This window comes from Podarcis filfolensis (assembly GCF_964270895.1).
Source record: "Podarcis filfolensis genome assembly, chromosome: 3".
In the NCBI taxonomy this organism is placed as follows: Eukaryota; Metazoa; Chordata; class Lepidosauria; order Squamata; family Lacertidae; genus Podarcis; species Podarcis filfolensis.
Window position 1 is genome coordinate 79,671,201 of NC_139606.1, and position 17,047 is coordinate 79,688,247.

The window sequence follows — 17,047 nt, forward strand, 5'->3', positions numbered from 1 at the left end:
AAATTCACTTCTCACCCCTCACTTTTGCCAGAAGAAGCAATGCCCTGTAAATTTTGAAAATTCAGAACATATCACTGCTAATCCAGTAAGGCGGCCAGTTTTAAAGATAGATCCCAAAATTTGAGAGAAATATTTGAATAGGGAGAATTTTAAAAGTATCCATAACCAAAGCCTTCTCCAGAATCTAAACACAATAATGCTATTCCTGGCTTCAATGACGGGTTCTTCTAAAAAGTTTCCGTACTCCAAAAATAATCTTGGCATTAACAAAAAATAGCTGTCTGCAAGAAAACAAAACAAAACAGAAAACAGCAGCATACTGTTCTGATAAAAGGAAGTCAATCCACACATCAAAAAGAGAGAAAGACTAATGTTGTTTTATTCGGGTGGAAAAGCATCTTGATAGATGTGGTTGGAGTCAAAAAGATTAAAGGGAAAGTGAACACTTACTATCTCTGGAGAAGCAATTTGAAAAAGAGGGTTGGGGGTCCAAGGAGCTGAAGTGAGGAGGGAAGACAAGAAGACCTGTTGTGTGAGTGGACTGCTACTTACGCAGCTTGGATCCATCCCACTCTCTTTTCTTAACAGAAAATGCTTATTTTGGATTACCTACCCCTGGATTTCTGCATAAAGGTCTTCTTAACCAATTGTACACACCTGCAAAGTGGTGTATAGCACAATGTACCTCACAAGCAACAGTGGATGTGAAAGACCATGCTTATGTACAAACATACTCAGCAAGTGCATCAAAAATATTCAGTTTTTTTAAAGCTATTATGGCACCATGGTTTGTTTACCTGCTATATGGAAGCCCAAGCTTCCAATCATATTTGTCCTGATTATGATTCAGCATACACGTTCAAACTCATTCAATAGTTAATGAGATTCTCCTTAGGCTATTTGACTTTTACTGTCCCACAAGCTTAGTGAAGCTACACTAAAGCCTGTAATCAGTTTCCTTTCCCTTTAGTGATCTGGTTGCATTGTATTTTTGTTGTCTGTATGATTTCAAAATAAAATTCCTTTAAAGGCGGGTGGCGGGCGTTGTAATTAGTGCTACTTTGTCAACACCAACTAGCAACTGTTATCTCATACAAAATGTAAATGCAGCTCACATATTTAGTATTGTTATACACCAGATCTGGCTGAATTCTGAATTGGATTGGACCAATTCAGGCTGATTTGTGCCCTATCCAGATCAGGCTGTAGCAGCTACAAATCCCTACAGAGAGGGCTGGGTTGTCCCAAACAGATTTGTACTGATCTGTTGCTGAACTGTTGCTCGAAACAGTCTCAGAAAAACAGATAAGACTGTGAGAAAACAAAGTTACAGCCATTTTCGTTTCACAATTCAAGCCAATGAGATTTCCAGAGATTTGTAATTTCCGCATTGCTACCTGGATTTCTAAATCTGCCCCCACAAATCAGATGGGAAGAGTCCCTAAAAATTTAGTTCTGTGTACTGTTTCGGCTTACCTCTCTTACAGTAACTCTTAAAATATCAATGAAAAGAAGAAAGCTATGGAAGAATTTCAGTATAAAAGTTAGAAAGCCACCATTGTTCACCTTATAAAGCTGATGAATGATGTTGAGAATGTTACGGCATATAATAGGGATTCAAAATACTTACACATCTATAACACCGATAACTGTGGGATAACATGACTGACATAGCAGGCATGCAATCAAATCAAAAGAAAAGGCTTCTGCAAAAACAAAACAAAAGCCACAAAATACAAAGCAACAAACTTGATTTGTACATCCTGTTATCTTAGGGTATTTGCCAAGATGATTTTTAAAAAATCTATTTACAGTAAAGTATTGGCTTCAGTATTTATTTACCTAGGTAGCCCAATGTGTCCCTAACAGGACTGCCAGTAGCTCCTGTGTCTACATTCAAGGACCAGACTATGCATCCAGTTTTCGATAATCCTCTAAATATCTGAAATTTGATGGATTTGACACTAGGATAATGAACTGATGGATCACTGGGCAGAAGGAAAAAAAGCTGAAACGCAGAAGTATCATAACAGCTAAAAATGTATTAATGAACTCCTTTCAGTAGTGAGTATAATAGACCTACAATATGTTTTCTGTATCTTTCTTTATAATTTAAGTTGTTGCACTGTTTACATATTAAACATCCCTTCCAAACTATCATTTCATAATAGTTTTAATAAAAACCTGTAACAAAAAAGAGTTTTCTTCATCATTATAAAATCATCCCTCTCTTTAATCACACACTACTACAGCAGCCATACAGGTAACAACAGCTTTAGGAGTACAAATGAGGATGTAAAACTCTGTGCAAAACTGCATTAATTATTTTAAGCATCTAAAATTTCAGGAAGTAACACCACCAAAAGCAGAGACAATAAAGACATATGGTCATGAAAGTAATGTACAACCTTTGATTTAGAAAGGTAGTGTTGGGACAAACATCTGAAGGAGAAAAAAAATATGGTGGCACCTTGACAAATGGTGGCAATAGTGACAAATGCCCTGGAATTTGTGAAGTGATACTGATAGTTGCCAAAGTCTTTTACAGCAGTAACAATTATTTGTCCAGACCATCTTTAGCTCTTAAATACAATGTCCAACTTCCAAAATCATTGCTGCTTAGGTTAAGAATAATAGATATAAGAATTGACAGTCTCTTTGTGGAGTGTGCTTTCTTTTCTTCCATTTATCTAGTATCTTTAGAAGAGCTGAATCATCGACTCTCTGGATTTTCCTACTCCAATCCATTTAACTGCAGAAAGAAAAATATATTTTGCATGACACTCTGAAGGAACAGATGACTTAGGATACTAGTGCAAATCCTACAACTGTCTACTCAAAAGAGTCTTACTCCCAAAGTAAGTGCATACAGAACTGTATTCTACGGATACTTTCAAAGACTTACAAAAATAATTGTTTTTCAATAGTCATGCAGCTACTTAAAGCTAACTGTGTGATATCCTGCTCTTTAATGTTATTTACCTGATGTCAGTAGTTCTGTTCCCCTAAGGCAAAAGCTTTTCAAGCAATTTTGAAAAGCATTACAGAATTGGTTACTGATTTCACTCAAATCAGTAACTGGCATTTCCCCCCCAAGATATAATGCACAAAATCTCGGTATATTTCACTAAAACATTCCCTTTTTAATATTATTTCTATTTTTTCAGTTTTAACAATGACATCTAACCAGAATCAGGATACAAAATATCAGAACTATCACAAGTAAAAACTTAGCAAAGCTAGGAGCGTAATCTAACACATACAACTAGAAAATACTACTTTGATTAGAGAACAACAGCAATTACAGAATTTTATTCTCTAGTTACTCAAGGTGATTCAAAAGGCTCTTCCAAATCTATTTAAATTAACGTCTCAAGTTTAAACAATTTCATTTTCAGGACTCAAGACCATGAAGTGATCTGGAAACAAGCGAACAGGTTTACAATGAAACAGAAATGTTATCCACTATGTTAGTCACTAGCTTGAAAGCCAAGACTTCAGATTCCATGATTTATCTCTTTCACTGAGTGTGACTCTCAGGAATGACTAGTTCTAGAAATAGCTACCTACACAAATTATGAATGACTGTGAAGCAGTATGCAGACCCTCATAGCAACTTTACCAATTATGATGTTTCGCGTTACAGAAGTCTACAAACGAGTTACAAGTCTACAAACCGGCAGTTACAAACATAGTGATGAGTAATACTCTCAATGACAAAGCATTTCCTTAGAAGTACTTCTGCTTCTAATAGATCCCTGAAAACATTTTTTTAAAACTGCTTTGCTTACCAGGAATTCCTAGTTCCATTTCTATAAATCGAACATAGTTTTGTGCATTTACAGGCAGTTCATCAAAAGTCCTTGCATTTGATATGTCTGTGTTCCATCCTGGGAGGGTCTCATACTGAACCTCTACTTTATTTAAGACTTCTTGGTTTGCTTTATTAAAAAAAAAAAAGAAGCAGTGTAACAGATAATTTTACTGTTGACAATAATATCAGACTTGTTTAATCATTCAGATAAGCAAATTTTACAACCTCAAGTCACCCAAAGGAATAAAAGATGAAGAAACAAAAGTATGGCTGTGCAAAACAGCTCAGTAACCAACTTAATAGCCATCCCAAAATCCTTTGCATAGGTGAAATATAGGAAAAGGAAGTTAACTACTGTGAGGGAAATGACAGATTCCCTATAAAGCAGAGATGACGAACCTTTTGGGTCCAGAGGCCAGATCTTAATCTCCACCACCACACATGACAGGTTGGTGAACCTGTCAAAGTTGGTCCATGGGAAGGAAAACTCCCATGAAGTTCAGCAGGGCTGAACTCCTCACACAAAATTTTAATCCTGCTTTATCCAGGTATCAGCTATACAAGTAGGCAATGCAGCTATATCTCTGTCTTAACACCCGATACCACATATGATGTCAGGTGGGTTTGATTTTTATTTTTTTGGAAAATAGCCTCAGGAGCCAAATAAAGAGGTTTGGCAGTCAAAATCTAAGCTTGGAGGTCAGATGTTCCCCACTCTGCTATGGGGGAATTAAGGGCAACTAACTATAGAGTGCTCTTCCCAAAGAGCCTCCCTTAGTACTTATATTAACATATTTTAGGAACTAGGCAAAGTATTTTCCTGGACATTTAATTGCTAATACCTCAGGTGCTCTTGTTAGAGCATTTTTCCCCCATTAGTTAATTTTATGGTTATCATGCTCATTTTGTTTGGGGTCAGTGGAGTTTTGGGGATTCATCTAACAAGTTCCATCAGTGGAAGCCTTGTACCATGATTTCAGCTTGTCCAACATGGTTTCTCCTCCGCACTCCCCAAAATTGGCTCAGGGTGTGTGTGTCAGAAGATCCCACAGAAGAGGGGAGGGGGAGAGAGAAAGAGGATTGTTCCATTTGGCAATTTGCCATGCTTGCACAGAGAGAACGACTGAAAGAGTGCAATGTTGAATTCTACTCTGACTATTCTGAGGAGTAATATATGATCAGTTGGTATAGAATGAGACACTTAATCTCAGTTTCATGGGTTCCAGCCCCACATTGGGGAAAGGACTCCTGCACTGCAGGGGTTTGGACTAGATAACCCTCAAGGCCCTTTCCAACTCTACAATTTTATGATTCTGTTATTTTAAGTATTTATTTACTGTGTTTTAATATTTCACGTAATTTTGTACGAATCAAATTTTACATACTGCAATTTGCCTTGTGGCTTTTATATCAGCTGATGAATAAATTATAACAGAAGCAACAATAAAAAACAACAGTAGTGAACCTACACTATAGTGAGGGGATACATCTAGCATTAAATATACCACTGGAAAAGTTATAGTATGGACACACACATGATCATAAGCACTCACCTGGAAAATGAGGTATGATTTTATCATTTATTCTGTAAGCAACACCAACTTTAATTTCTGGAAATACATCCAAAATATCCAATTTGGTAAGAGCCAATCTGTTTTAAAATAAAATATTGATGTGTTAGTTAGGTATAGACAAATATAAACTATAATCTTAGGAAGTAAATTTGTTTATTTTTAAAGAAAGATATAAATCACTAGGGCTGACATGGTTGCTTAGTTTTTGAAGCCACGCTTACCCATATATATGTGACAGCCTACCTTTACATCTTGCCTTAAAATTATAGACTAAAAAAAAGTAACCTGGGGAAACCCTGGAATTCCAAAATAAAAGCCAGAGAGAGAGAGAGAGAGAGAGAGAGAAATTGTGAACATTTAACATCAGATAGCTTTTTTCCAGAAGGGGTATCATAGTTATTATCATGGCAGCTGGCAAGTCTTATATCAGTACTGTGACTTTAAAAACCATTTTGTCTTCCACAGTGGGTCTTCAAAACATTGTTCTTTACTTGAAGGCTATTAATTTCCCATTACTTTGTTTTGTTTCTACAAAGTATTATACTCTATTACAGTGCACTTGCTACCACTACAAGCTACTCACGCAGTAAATCCATTGATCATGTGAGCGTATCTAAGCAACACAAGATCCAGCCAGCCACATCTTCTTTTCCGACCTGTGGTCACACCAACCTCTTTCCCACGTGTCTGCAGTAATTCTCCAATTTTCTAAGAAACAGAATATAGTCATGTTATACACTGGAGTAATATTGTTCATTTCTATGTAAACACAATTCACTGACAACAGAAAACAAAATATACTTTACATTTCCAACCCCACATAGTGCACAAAACTTTTAACAAGGATGAAGATACAAGTACAGGAGCCACCTTTAATGCCAGGTATCAATGTGAAAATACCATTGAGCAGGCCATTTTCTCAACACTCCATGTTGATTCCATTGTATAATGCCTACCTGCTACCTCACAGGAGTGTTGTAGCTCAGTTATTGTTTGTGAAGCTCTGAAATCCTTGGCAATCTTAAATTGCTAGTCCTGTTAATTCAGCTTGGAATCAAAAAGGCAAAGTGGTTCACGTGCATCGTCACTAGTAATAAAGATTCTGCAACTGGAACTTAGTTAACAATTCTGCTGCTGATTCATGAGCAAGAACAGAATTCAGCTTGCTCTCCGACAGAAATATAGGCTCTGCAGGACTGAGGAATAAGCAGTAGTTAAAAACTTTTTTAAAGCACATATAAACACCCAGGCAGCAGATCTGTGGACTGAGAAACTTACATTTCAGACAGAAAGCAGCAGCACTTTAAAGTATGTGGTATACAGAATCTGATGCCTGGGAGAGTACAGCCATGCATACCTTAAATCACTGGTCTTCAACTGATGGGTCAGGAGCTACTACAGGGTCACAACCTGTTCTGAGGTGGGTAGTAACAAAAGCACTACCACCATACAAATATATGGTAAAGAAAAAAGGGATATGGGTCCCCAAATGCATATTGGATTAAAGGTGGGTCCCAGGTGTGAAAGGGTTGGAAGACCACTGTGTTAAATAATATTTCTGAGAAGCGTACATTCATTCACTTTGTTCCAATAACTCACATTAATGTTAATGCTATACTTACATTGTCTTGTTCTGTGGGAAAGGCACCAATTCCAACTCTAGTTGTGTATGCTTTCACAACTCCATATACTTCACCAACGTTCTGTGGTGGCATACCCAAGCCAGTGCAAACACCTCCCACGGTACAATTTGATGAGGTCACGAAAGGATAAGTTCCTGTTTCAGAAGGGCAAGGAAGAGAAGATAGGAATGAACTAAGAGCAACACAATTATATAAAATATTATCATTGCATCTTTCTACTGAAAGGTAAGTGAATAGCAAGTAACACTGGTTGTTATTTAAAATGACAACACATCCTTAAAAATAGTGGTATAGTTTCAATGCCAAGATGTACAATGAACATTCAATGTACAAGAACGACTATAATGCAACCAGTCTTAAACAGCTGTATTCTGCACAGTCCTTCAAATACACATGTGACAAGTGACAAGTACTTCACACATTGTGACTATGATAAAAAAAGACTTTATACATACCAAAATCAATGTCCAGTAGTGCTGCATTTGCACCCTCTACTAAAATTTTCTTTGGTGGGCCATGTAAAGCTTCATACATAAAGTATACACCATCTCTCACCATTGGTTTGAGCCTTTCAGTGTAACCCTAAGACAAACAAATATTTCCTAGAGATTAGAATGTAGTAAACTACAATCTTCAAAACACACAGTAGACACTGTACTAAATAGGCAGGCAAATAATTATTCTGTCTTGTAAAACAATAAAAGTGTCATTTGCTATTTGTTAGCCATGTCAACTATAAGCTATTCTTTGTGTCAAGGAGAATGTGCATAAGAACAAAGCATATAGATGTCATTCATTAGTTCTTTCTCAAGTTAAAATTATTAAGAGTCCTGCTGGATCAGACCAAGAGTCTAACAACTAATCCACTATGTTGTTTCTAACACTTGCCAAATATCTGCAGAAAGCTCACAAAGAGAGCAGGAAGAAAAAGGCTTCCCCTCTTTGTCCCCCCTGCAAGCACTATTTAGAGATACACTATTTGTGAATTTTGAGCGTCCATTTAGCTACCACAGCTAATAGCATTGGTAGACCTATGCTCCACAAAATTTGTCTACCACTGTCACTGCCACATCTTGCGACAGCAGAACCCTCAACTGAGCTATGCACTGCGTGAAGAACTACCTTTTCATGAACGAGAGTCAGTAGCGCAAGGTGGATGCTCCTGAGGAAGACACCCGATAAAGGCAGAAGTTGCATGACCTTGGATAATTCCAAGCAACGCTGTTACAAATCCACTTCAGTCAGTGTACCTCTCATGCAGTAAGAGCAAGAGTAGAAATGAATGTGCTAGTCAGTTCACTGTGTTGGTCACTACTATTACCCTCCGCCGCCTGGAGTGCAGACATCTGCAGTGGGGCACCTGCGGAACCTAGTAGGCCCCTTGTGAAATTGAGAGCCCTGCATAAGCAGAATTCTAAATCTCACAGGTATAAGTATGGCAGCCTCCCTACTGCAATGACTGGAAAATAGCAAGGGCAGGCATCATGGGTCAACAAAGGTAACAGGTAGCACACCTGTCCCGTTTTTTCTCATGTGTTTTTTTCTGACCTGTGTCAGGGAAACTAACAATTGAATATGACTAAAGTATGCCTTTTATCCATTTCCCTTGGGCCAGACTATCCCTCCTAAGTTCTGCCTACTTTTTGAAGAGCAGAAAGCTTTACAGGTCTAGTCCTCTGGCATGAAGTTTAGCACTCCATTACATCTCAATCAGCTTCTGCCCTATGAATTGTCTGTATTGCTGAACAGGCATAGGTTACTGTGATGTTCAGGGTTGGGGTCATGTCAAGGTTCACTGGGTGACCCTGAGTTCCAATACTATAAGAGAGAGAAAATGTGTTTTGATCCATATATTTTCCCAATACCAAGAATCTGTATGCAAAAAAAGGCTTTAACCAATGATTTTCTGATGTAGGGCACAAACCTTTACCAAGCTATACACTAGCTCTCAGGAGAATTGTCACATCAATGTAGAATATGAGCTTCTAAAAGATAAAAAGACCACAGGATTCCTTTTCTACATGAAATCTAAGATTCAGCAAACAGGTTTAATTCAGTAAATAACTGACCACTGTGATAAAGCTACTGGGCCATTTGTTTCTGACTTATGATAACCCTAATGCAGGCAATTTGCTAGTTAAAGCAATAAGTTAACTGACTGCTGCTTGTGTGCCAGAAGCAGTGTTTCTTTATCATTTTAGCAGAAGAAACATACAAAGATAAATCCATCTGTATATATATATCAATTATGTCAAATAATTCACAACTCCTCTATAGTTTACCTTCAGTCTTTTCAATTCTCCTTCAATGTCTATCTCTAAGGTAGGGTAAACAGACTTGTACTGGTTGGCCAACACTTTGAATCTAAAAAGTAAAATAAGTACAAATAAATTATGCTTGCAACATTTTTTTAAAAGCCTTGATAAAAATTTTAACTTAACACATGTGAAAACAAAAACAGACTCACAAATGAGAGATCCAGTAAGGGATTTTTTAGAATATGAAAATCAGAATATACAAGCCCTAGTAATAAATTTATTTGAAATATTTACATTACTCTAGAGAAGTGGTTACCTTTCTGAAAATTCATTGAAGTCAGAAACTAGATCACACATTCTGAGCCCACTTCGAGCTGCTTTAGAAGAATACACTGGACCAATTCCCTTTTTTGTAGTTCCCAAGCTTTAAAACACAAAAATAAAAAACATACACATACTACACAATCTGTGACTATCAATTCAACTAGGTTGTTGTTAAGTTTCTAAAAATAAAATTACTCTGGAAGTATGTTGTACATACTTGGTAGTTTAAAATTATCATTCACTGAGGTCAAACATTTCCCCCAGTGGGCACCCAGGAGAAGAGGGAAGATTAAGAAGAAACAGAATCCTGACAGGTGGTGCAAAAACATCCTCAGAAGTGTTACTTGTAATGCTGATATACAAAATACTTAAAAAGGTACAGACTAAACATTATTTAGTATTTACCTTAAAGGATGAACTAACATATCACATTGTTTATATGTATTTCATATGCATTTCTTCTGTGCAAATCTCAATGAATTTTCTTAACAGAGACTGTAGTGGTGTGAATCTTAGCATGCTAAGAGTGAAGAGCTTACTTAAAAGTAAAGCAACATACAGGGTATATCTCAAACGTGGTGGAACACAACTGAGAACTGAGACTAAACAAAAACAACACTATTATTCAATGTGGTCAGAATAGTTTATGCTTTTAGACCACGGTTATATGTAGTAAGGAGCTCATTATTTCCTGTTATATGACCTGCACTATACTTTTCTTCTCAGCATGGCTACTGCACATGATAAGCCATTTGCCTATCTCCACCCAAAGGCTATGAAACTGCTCTGTGCCATAGAAAGCCCATAGAATTGAGGAAACCTATTCCTGGTCAAATTATGAATCAAGGATCTTGGATGCCTAACTGTAAAGTCTGTCTTAGAACTGTGTTGCCTGAACCAAGGCTAATTGGTCCTTCTGTCATAGCAAGAGGTCTTAAGACAACTCCAACAATTGGTTTAACAAACTACAAGTTGTCCTACAGATGTTCAAACCAACCATGGAATGTTTCCCAAATTTTTGTTTTGTTTTCCAGCTGCTTTTGCCTCAAGCCTTTAGTAGTCTGGTGAAAATCTAGGGTGGGATGAGCAAATACACCATTGTTAAGAAGGGTTCTGGGTTCATATGTAACAGCAGTGAACAAACCATAGCTAAGCTATTGGGGAGGTTCACACAACACTAAGTTAAGGTTTAATCAACAATGGTTAGGTATTGTTTGCAAAACAGGCCAATGGCATCAATCAAGGACAGGTTGAGATTTGCAATGTTAAGAGTAAACAAATCACAGATGAAAAGGGGAGTGGAGAAGAATGTAAACACAGCCTGTTACGAGTCTCATACAATGACCCAGTCAGATTTTGTTTTGTCTGTATCACATTCTGTGATACTAGCAAAACTTCAGATATGCAAATTTACAATACAGACAGGTCAAGTTCTGGAAAATGGAAAATGTTAACAGCACAACCAACTTTTTCTCAAAAGGAGAAAAATTTCCTTAAAAGAGCCACTATCATTAATGCAGCAAGTCCATTCCCTGTCAAAGTACAGCAACAACCTAGACTTCTAGAGTCCATTCGCTATACTATTCCTAAGTATCAACGACAACCACAGAACTCTTGAGTCAGGTTTGTATTATTTTGATTTATTTTAAGAAGACATGATCAATAGTTTAATACTTCCCTATTCCATCCATATTTGCAAAAGGAAATATGTCAAGTTTGATTCTTGCCTTTTTAAAAACAATCAGCTGTGCAATTTTAAAAATACTAACTGCATGGATGGAAATGAAATCAACATCTTTATGTTGTACTAGTGCCTAGGAATATATCAAGAAGGGAGGGGATACACTTAGATCTACTGATTTAGCACCGTCACCATGATTGAGGAAGGATACATAATCCAACAAAATAACATACAAATAAACAAGTCCCACCCCAGGACAGGCTGACAGGATCCTGGCCAAGAATATTTCCTCTTTTGCCCATGAACAATCTAATTCTGAATGTACAAAGGAATTAAATGTGCTAAAACCCAGATATGACTTTTCAATTTTCACAAGGGTGTGAAGGTTTCCCAATCATTCAATATCATACCACTATCATTTCAATGGATCAGTGTGGGGTGGAAAAATAGAAAGCACACACACTAGTATTTTCCTAGTTCTGACCTTAATTCATTCATCATAACCTTATCACATGACATCACCATTACGCACATTAGGTAACAGAGCTTAAGAGCCTTGAATCTCTGGAAGACACCCAAAATGTTCTGTACTCATTATGCTGTAACATGATCCAGAGATTCAGATACATTTCCCATTCCTGCTGAAGAACAAGATTCACATCAGTGATAAAGAGCAACAGTTTTACAGGTTTGCTACTTGGAATTTAACATATGCTCTGCAAAAAATATATCCTAGTGAACTGCAAAGGTATTGAGGCTTACAATTTAAGAACAAAACGGTTGTGCAAAAACTTACATCTTAAGTGTATTCTAAAGCTGAAGAGAATTTTGTTGTGCCCTTCGGGTTGAAAACAAACTAACTAATTTTGAATCCTTGAATCACATGTCTTAAAGTACATACAAATAAGTGGGAATGTACAGGTGTCCCAGATTCCTTGCAAAAACATTAAGAAAGAATCTTACTGCAAAGCACCCTTAACAGCACACTCTATTGAATAGATTCTGGAAGTGTACTGGCTGAAAAGCCCTCCCTGTCACTCAAAATTTCTTCCAGTATTTACAATTAAAACATTTGACAACACATAACATACTTCTTTCCTGCTTGCTCTTGTCTTTGTTGTTCCTGGATGCCATCAGCAGCTTGATGGAAGTCAAATACTAGGAATTTGAAGGGTACAAAATGAACTCTGTTGTATTAATACCTGCATTAAGTACCAAACTAAAGTAAGCTATTATTTCTCATTAATGTATGCCAAAGTATTTTGGAAATCATCATTTGCACTAGATATATAAACTTTAAGTAACAAGCACCTGGAGAAAATACAGCTGTTTAGTAAAATAATATTTTAGAAAAAGCACTTCAATTTGTGAAGACTAAAGTCAAGGCAAACAAAGTATGCAAACAAAGCACTACAGTATGCTACAACTCAAGAGGTGTCAGTCAAACCTTTTCTGTTCAAAAACATTTGCATTTCTCCAGGGCTACTGACATTCCAAGCATCTTAAAATTCTCTTATATTGCAGAAGTTATAGAGGCTGAATAGAATACATAGAATGCATCTTGTTATCCCAATAACTGGGGGGTTTACACTAATCAGCAACGATATTCTAAGACTGACAAAGGCAGCAAAGAAATACACCAAAAGGGTGGACTTGCTTTGTCAATGGCCGCATGTGTTGAAAGGGGCCATAAACACGCAATAATCTGAAGTGGAAACACATTTCGAACATTAAAGTGAAAAGGCTGGCTTTAACATACCCTGCTTCTTATCAATATTAGGTAACTTTATTACACTGCTTAACAATCTTTGTTTAAATTGGTTAATCTCTGTGATACAACAGCAGTTGCTAGTGTTTTAAGGCAGGGAGTGGGAATTGTTCCTGAGAAACTACTTAAGAACCATGCTATTCATTGGTGTTTTGCAGCAAAGGAGGGGACAATCCAAGGGTAACACGATGTTTTCTTGTCTCCTGATCAGCTTAACTGGATAGATTGGGGAAATGTCCACCATCTTCATCTGTTATGAGTTTGCTAGACCTTTGATGCTTGCAGTAGAAATCATTTTATGTGCAGAAGAGAAAGCCAAGATACTTCCTCCCTTGCATTTCTTGTTTGATGGGACACCAAAAAGGTAGACGGATAAAGACACGCTTCAGGCTAGCTGTTGTTCATGTTGCCATTTGGTCACCCCTGGTATAAACTGCATTAGTATGCAGTATAGAAGACATAAAGGTAAAGGTAAAGGGACCCCTGAACATTAGGTCCAGTCGCGAACGACTCTGGGGCTGTAGCGCTCATCTCGCTTTATTGGCCGAGGGAGTCAGTTTACAGCTTCCAGGTCATGTGGCCAGCATGACTAAGCCGCTTTCTGGTGAACCAGAGCAGCACACAGAAACACCATTTACCTTCCCGCTGGAGCAGTACCTTGCACTTTGGCGTGCTTTTGAACTGCACATTTATTTATACATAAGGCAATAAATAAGATGATCCTCCAACCATTCATCTTGACAAATTCTTGACATAAACATTCATTTGTGGAAGAACACATTTACTATAAAACAATTACCAGTTTAGATAGAAAACACCTCTTGTTTAAGTGTTTGATTTCCACTTTGATAGCCAATGCAGTATTTGATACCAGAAAGCTAGCTTTAGAACCCTGTCTACTGTGTTGGGAGGCTGTTCTCTCAATAGCTGTTGTTGAATAATGTAGGGGGGAGTCTACATTTGAAGTGGGCACAACAAAAGGCCCCACTATGTGCATGGAACATTCCCCCACAGGCCTTTGTATTCTAACCTATATTATTGCTAGATATTTACAAATGAAAAACAAATCAGAGCTACAGATTAAAAAATACTTTGAATCATTTAATATATTTCAATATTTTTTACTTACCAATATGAGCTCTGTCAGATATAATTAATCTTTTTTCCCAACCTTCCAATCCTTTGAAAAGCAACAAAAGAAATATTAGGGGGGGGGACACATTTAGAAATCAGTTACTTTTAATGGCCAAAATTCTATGCATTTTTAAAGAGAAAAAAATTCCACTGTCTTTGGTGGTACTTACTCCCAAGTAAGTGTGCAAAGGATTACAGCCTAATTTGATCAGTTGAATGAAGAGACAGTTTAGAAAATATCACAAAACTAACTCAATGTAGCTTGGAAAAACCAAACAAATTTCAGTCATTGCTATTTGTCTCAAACATACAATATCTTGAAAATGGATCTATATAAAACACTGGCTTATGAACACTCTAACTCGCAATAAAAACCCTAGATATTTATTTAATATTACTTCTTCCATTTAAATTCTATTTCATCATGTGGCTTTAAAAAAAAGTGGTGCATTTAGATAATCTGAACACTAATCCAACATTCTTGGCCACTGAAAATTTTAAAATTATATACAGCGTGTATTTGTATTTTAAAGTGTTGTATGTCATATACCACTTACTTTAAGGTGTTAAATAGAATTAAATGGGAGGGGGAATTCTGAACAAAAGAAATAAATCTTTGAGAATTGGTTACTTTTTCCCTCAATGCACCAAGTGGATACCATCAGGCAACTCAGGAGCAAAAACACATTGGTAATTACCAAGTTCTGCTATATACCAATGCGAGAGAATCCTCACCATCTCTCTACGATACCTTATAAAGCTGTTCTTACCTTTTCCTTTTTTAACATTTTTCTCTGCCTCTTCAAACAATCCTGGCAAGTGAATTACCACACCATTTCCTGGGGAAAGCACGAAAAGGGAGTGATCAATGAGGAATACGAGAAGGTTAAAAGTCTCAAAAACCCCAGTTTTGACTTTGCAAAAAGGAAAAGCATTTAAATACTAAAATATATCTTATATTACTTACTTTTCAGTTAAAGTCTAGGGCATTGGTAGGCAAACTAAGGCCTGGGGGCTGGATCTGGCCCAATCGCCTTCTAAATCCGGCCCGCAGACGGTCCGGGAATCAGCGTGTTTTTACATGAGTAGAATTTGTCCTTTTATTTAAAATGCATCTCTGAGTTATTTGTGGGGCATAGGAATTCGTTCATTTATTTTATTTTTACAAAATATACTCTGGCCCCCCACAAGGTCTGAGGGACAGTGGACCGGCCCCCTGCTGAAAAAGTTTGCTGACCCCTGGTCTAAGGCTTCAATCCAATGGTGACTTTGTACAGTGGTACCTCAGGTTACAGACGCTTTGGGTTACAGATGCTTTGGGTTACAAACTCCGCTAACCAGGAAGGCAAGGTTGAAGTGGTACTTACTTGCACAGGAGCCAACTACTAGGGGACAAGGTTCCTTCACGCCCTCCCCCCAATAAAATATTTGAGAGGGCTGCCCTCCGAAGTTGACACCCTTGCCCTCCTTCCAGTATTTTATTCAAGTTGACACCCCTGCTTACTTGGAAGGGCAGGGTCACATCCAGATGATTTTAGTCTGATAATCTAGTCCAGGGATAGTCAACCTTTTTATACCATCTTTCTTGATGGTAAAATTTCCTTACCGCTCACCAGCGCTCAATGGAAGGAGGATTAAGCTTGTGCCGTAGAACCCCCGACCAGCCACCTAGAATCCTGAAATGCCCACTATGGGTGGTAGGGACCAGTTGACAACCCCTGATATAGAGGTTAACAACTGGACAACAAACATGGATTTTACGCATTCTAATGGTAGCCAAGAGGCTCATATTGATAAACTGGAAGAATAAAGACATGATCTCCTTTAATCAGTGGATTGATAATATGATAAGACTTGCAACCTATGAACGGACTGATTACAGACTCTGCTTGGATAAATACAAGAATATTTGGAACAAATTTATACAAAATGTAGTAGGCTATTAATATTTACATTAGTATTAAGATAATAATATAAAATTAAAAAAATAACGTCTGGGTTAGGGTATTTTATATATATTCATATGTGTTTTTCCCCTTTTACACAGTTGTGTGTTTTGTTTTTTCCTCTGTGTATCACTTACTGCTTTATATTTGAAAAAAATTCAATAAAATAACAATTACAAAAAAAAAGACTTCAAACTGTAGAGGTACAGTATATTCTGAAAAATACTACTTACCAATAAAAGCCGTAACTTTTGGATTGATGATACCACTGGGTAAGAGATGGAAATCATATTCCACAGAATCTACTACGACAGTATGCCCAGCATTGTTGCCTCCCTGCAGGTAAGATAGGATTTATTATTCTTCATTTTTTCTTAAAATATTTATTAAAAGCTCACATTAGAACTATCAACCCTTTCATACATGTTGTTCCTGTCTGTTACTTGGAAGAAAAACAAATCAAGCTACTTTTTGCTTAACTTGGCAACATAAACAACAAATCTCAAACCTGTTACTAACCGTCTTGAATGTATTGACAGTTGATTGGTCACTGATTTAAACTTGCTTCCAAGATGTATTTTCATTTACAAATACACCCACAACTTTTCAATCAAATTCACAATGCAAAAACTATTTCTAAATAAATAAATGCAAAAACTAAGCTTCACTGTGTGTCATGTGCAGTCAGTTGTTTTGACCAATGAAAGACCTCATTACTCCTAAAGCATTCATATTTTAATAAACTGTCATAGTTGAAACACTGGTTCAGAACCAGTGTGTTATGCTAACTATATTTTTAATATGTTTATATCTCATAAAATTTATACACTGCTTGATTGTAAAAAAAAACCCCAAAAACTCAAAGCGCCAAGAAAATTAAAATGAATCCACTTGAATTGACAAAA

At 37.0% G+C, this 17,047-nt stretch overlaps 1 protein-coding gene and 1 long non-coding RNA gene across 3 annotated transcripts in view; one reads left to right on the forward strand and one right to left on the reverse strand.

The window, feature by feature from the left end:
• Nucleotides 1-2,155: 2,155 nt before the first annotated feature.
• Nucleotides 2,156-17,047, reverse strand: part of ADSS2 (adenylosuccinate synthase 2) — a gene marked incomplete at its 5' end in the record, with an annotated part of 28,165 nt that continues 13,273 nt past the window's right edge. Inside the window, 12 exons of one of the 2 annotated variants that reach the window (XM_083604334.1) lie at nt 2,156-2,752; nt 3,792-3,941; nt 5,368-5,465; nt 5,972-6,096; nt 7,011-7,165; nt 7,487-7,613; nt 9,314-9,395; nt 9,606-9,713; nt 12,386-12,452; nt 14,192-14,242; nt 14,967-15,035; nt 16,376-16,478. In XM_083604334.1, coding sequence (XP_083460460.1) covers nt 2,700-2,752; nt 3,792-3,941; nt 5,368-5,465; nt 5,972-6,096; nt 7,011-7,165; nt 7,487-7,613; nt 9,314-9,395; nt 9,606-9,713; nt 12,386-12,452; nt 14,192-14,242; nt 14,967-15,035; nt 16,376-16,478 — 1,188 coding nt within the window. In that variant the 3' untranslated portion in view covers nt 2,156-2,699. The remainder of the gene's footprint in view (nt 2,753-3,791; nt 3,942-5,367; nt 5,466-5,971; nt 6,097-7,010; nt 7,166-7,486; nt 7,614-9,313; nt 9,396-9,605; nt 9,714-12,385; nt 12,453-14,191; nt 14,243-14,966; nt 15,036-16,375; nt 16,479-17,047) is intronic. The other variant, XM_083604335.1, reaches the window with a different exon arrangement.
• LOC310758324 lies at nt 2,735-6,126 on the forward strand. Its single transcript, XR_014545714.1, has 2 exons — nt 2,735-2,844; nt 5,943-6,126. It is a non-coding gene; the product is annotated as an uncharacterized lncRNA (long non-coding RNA).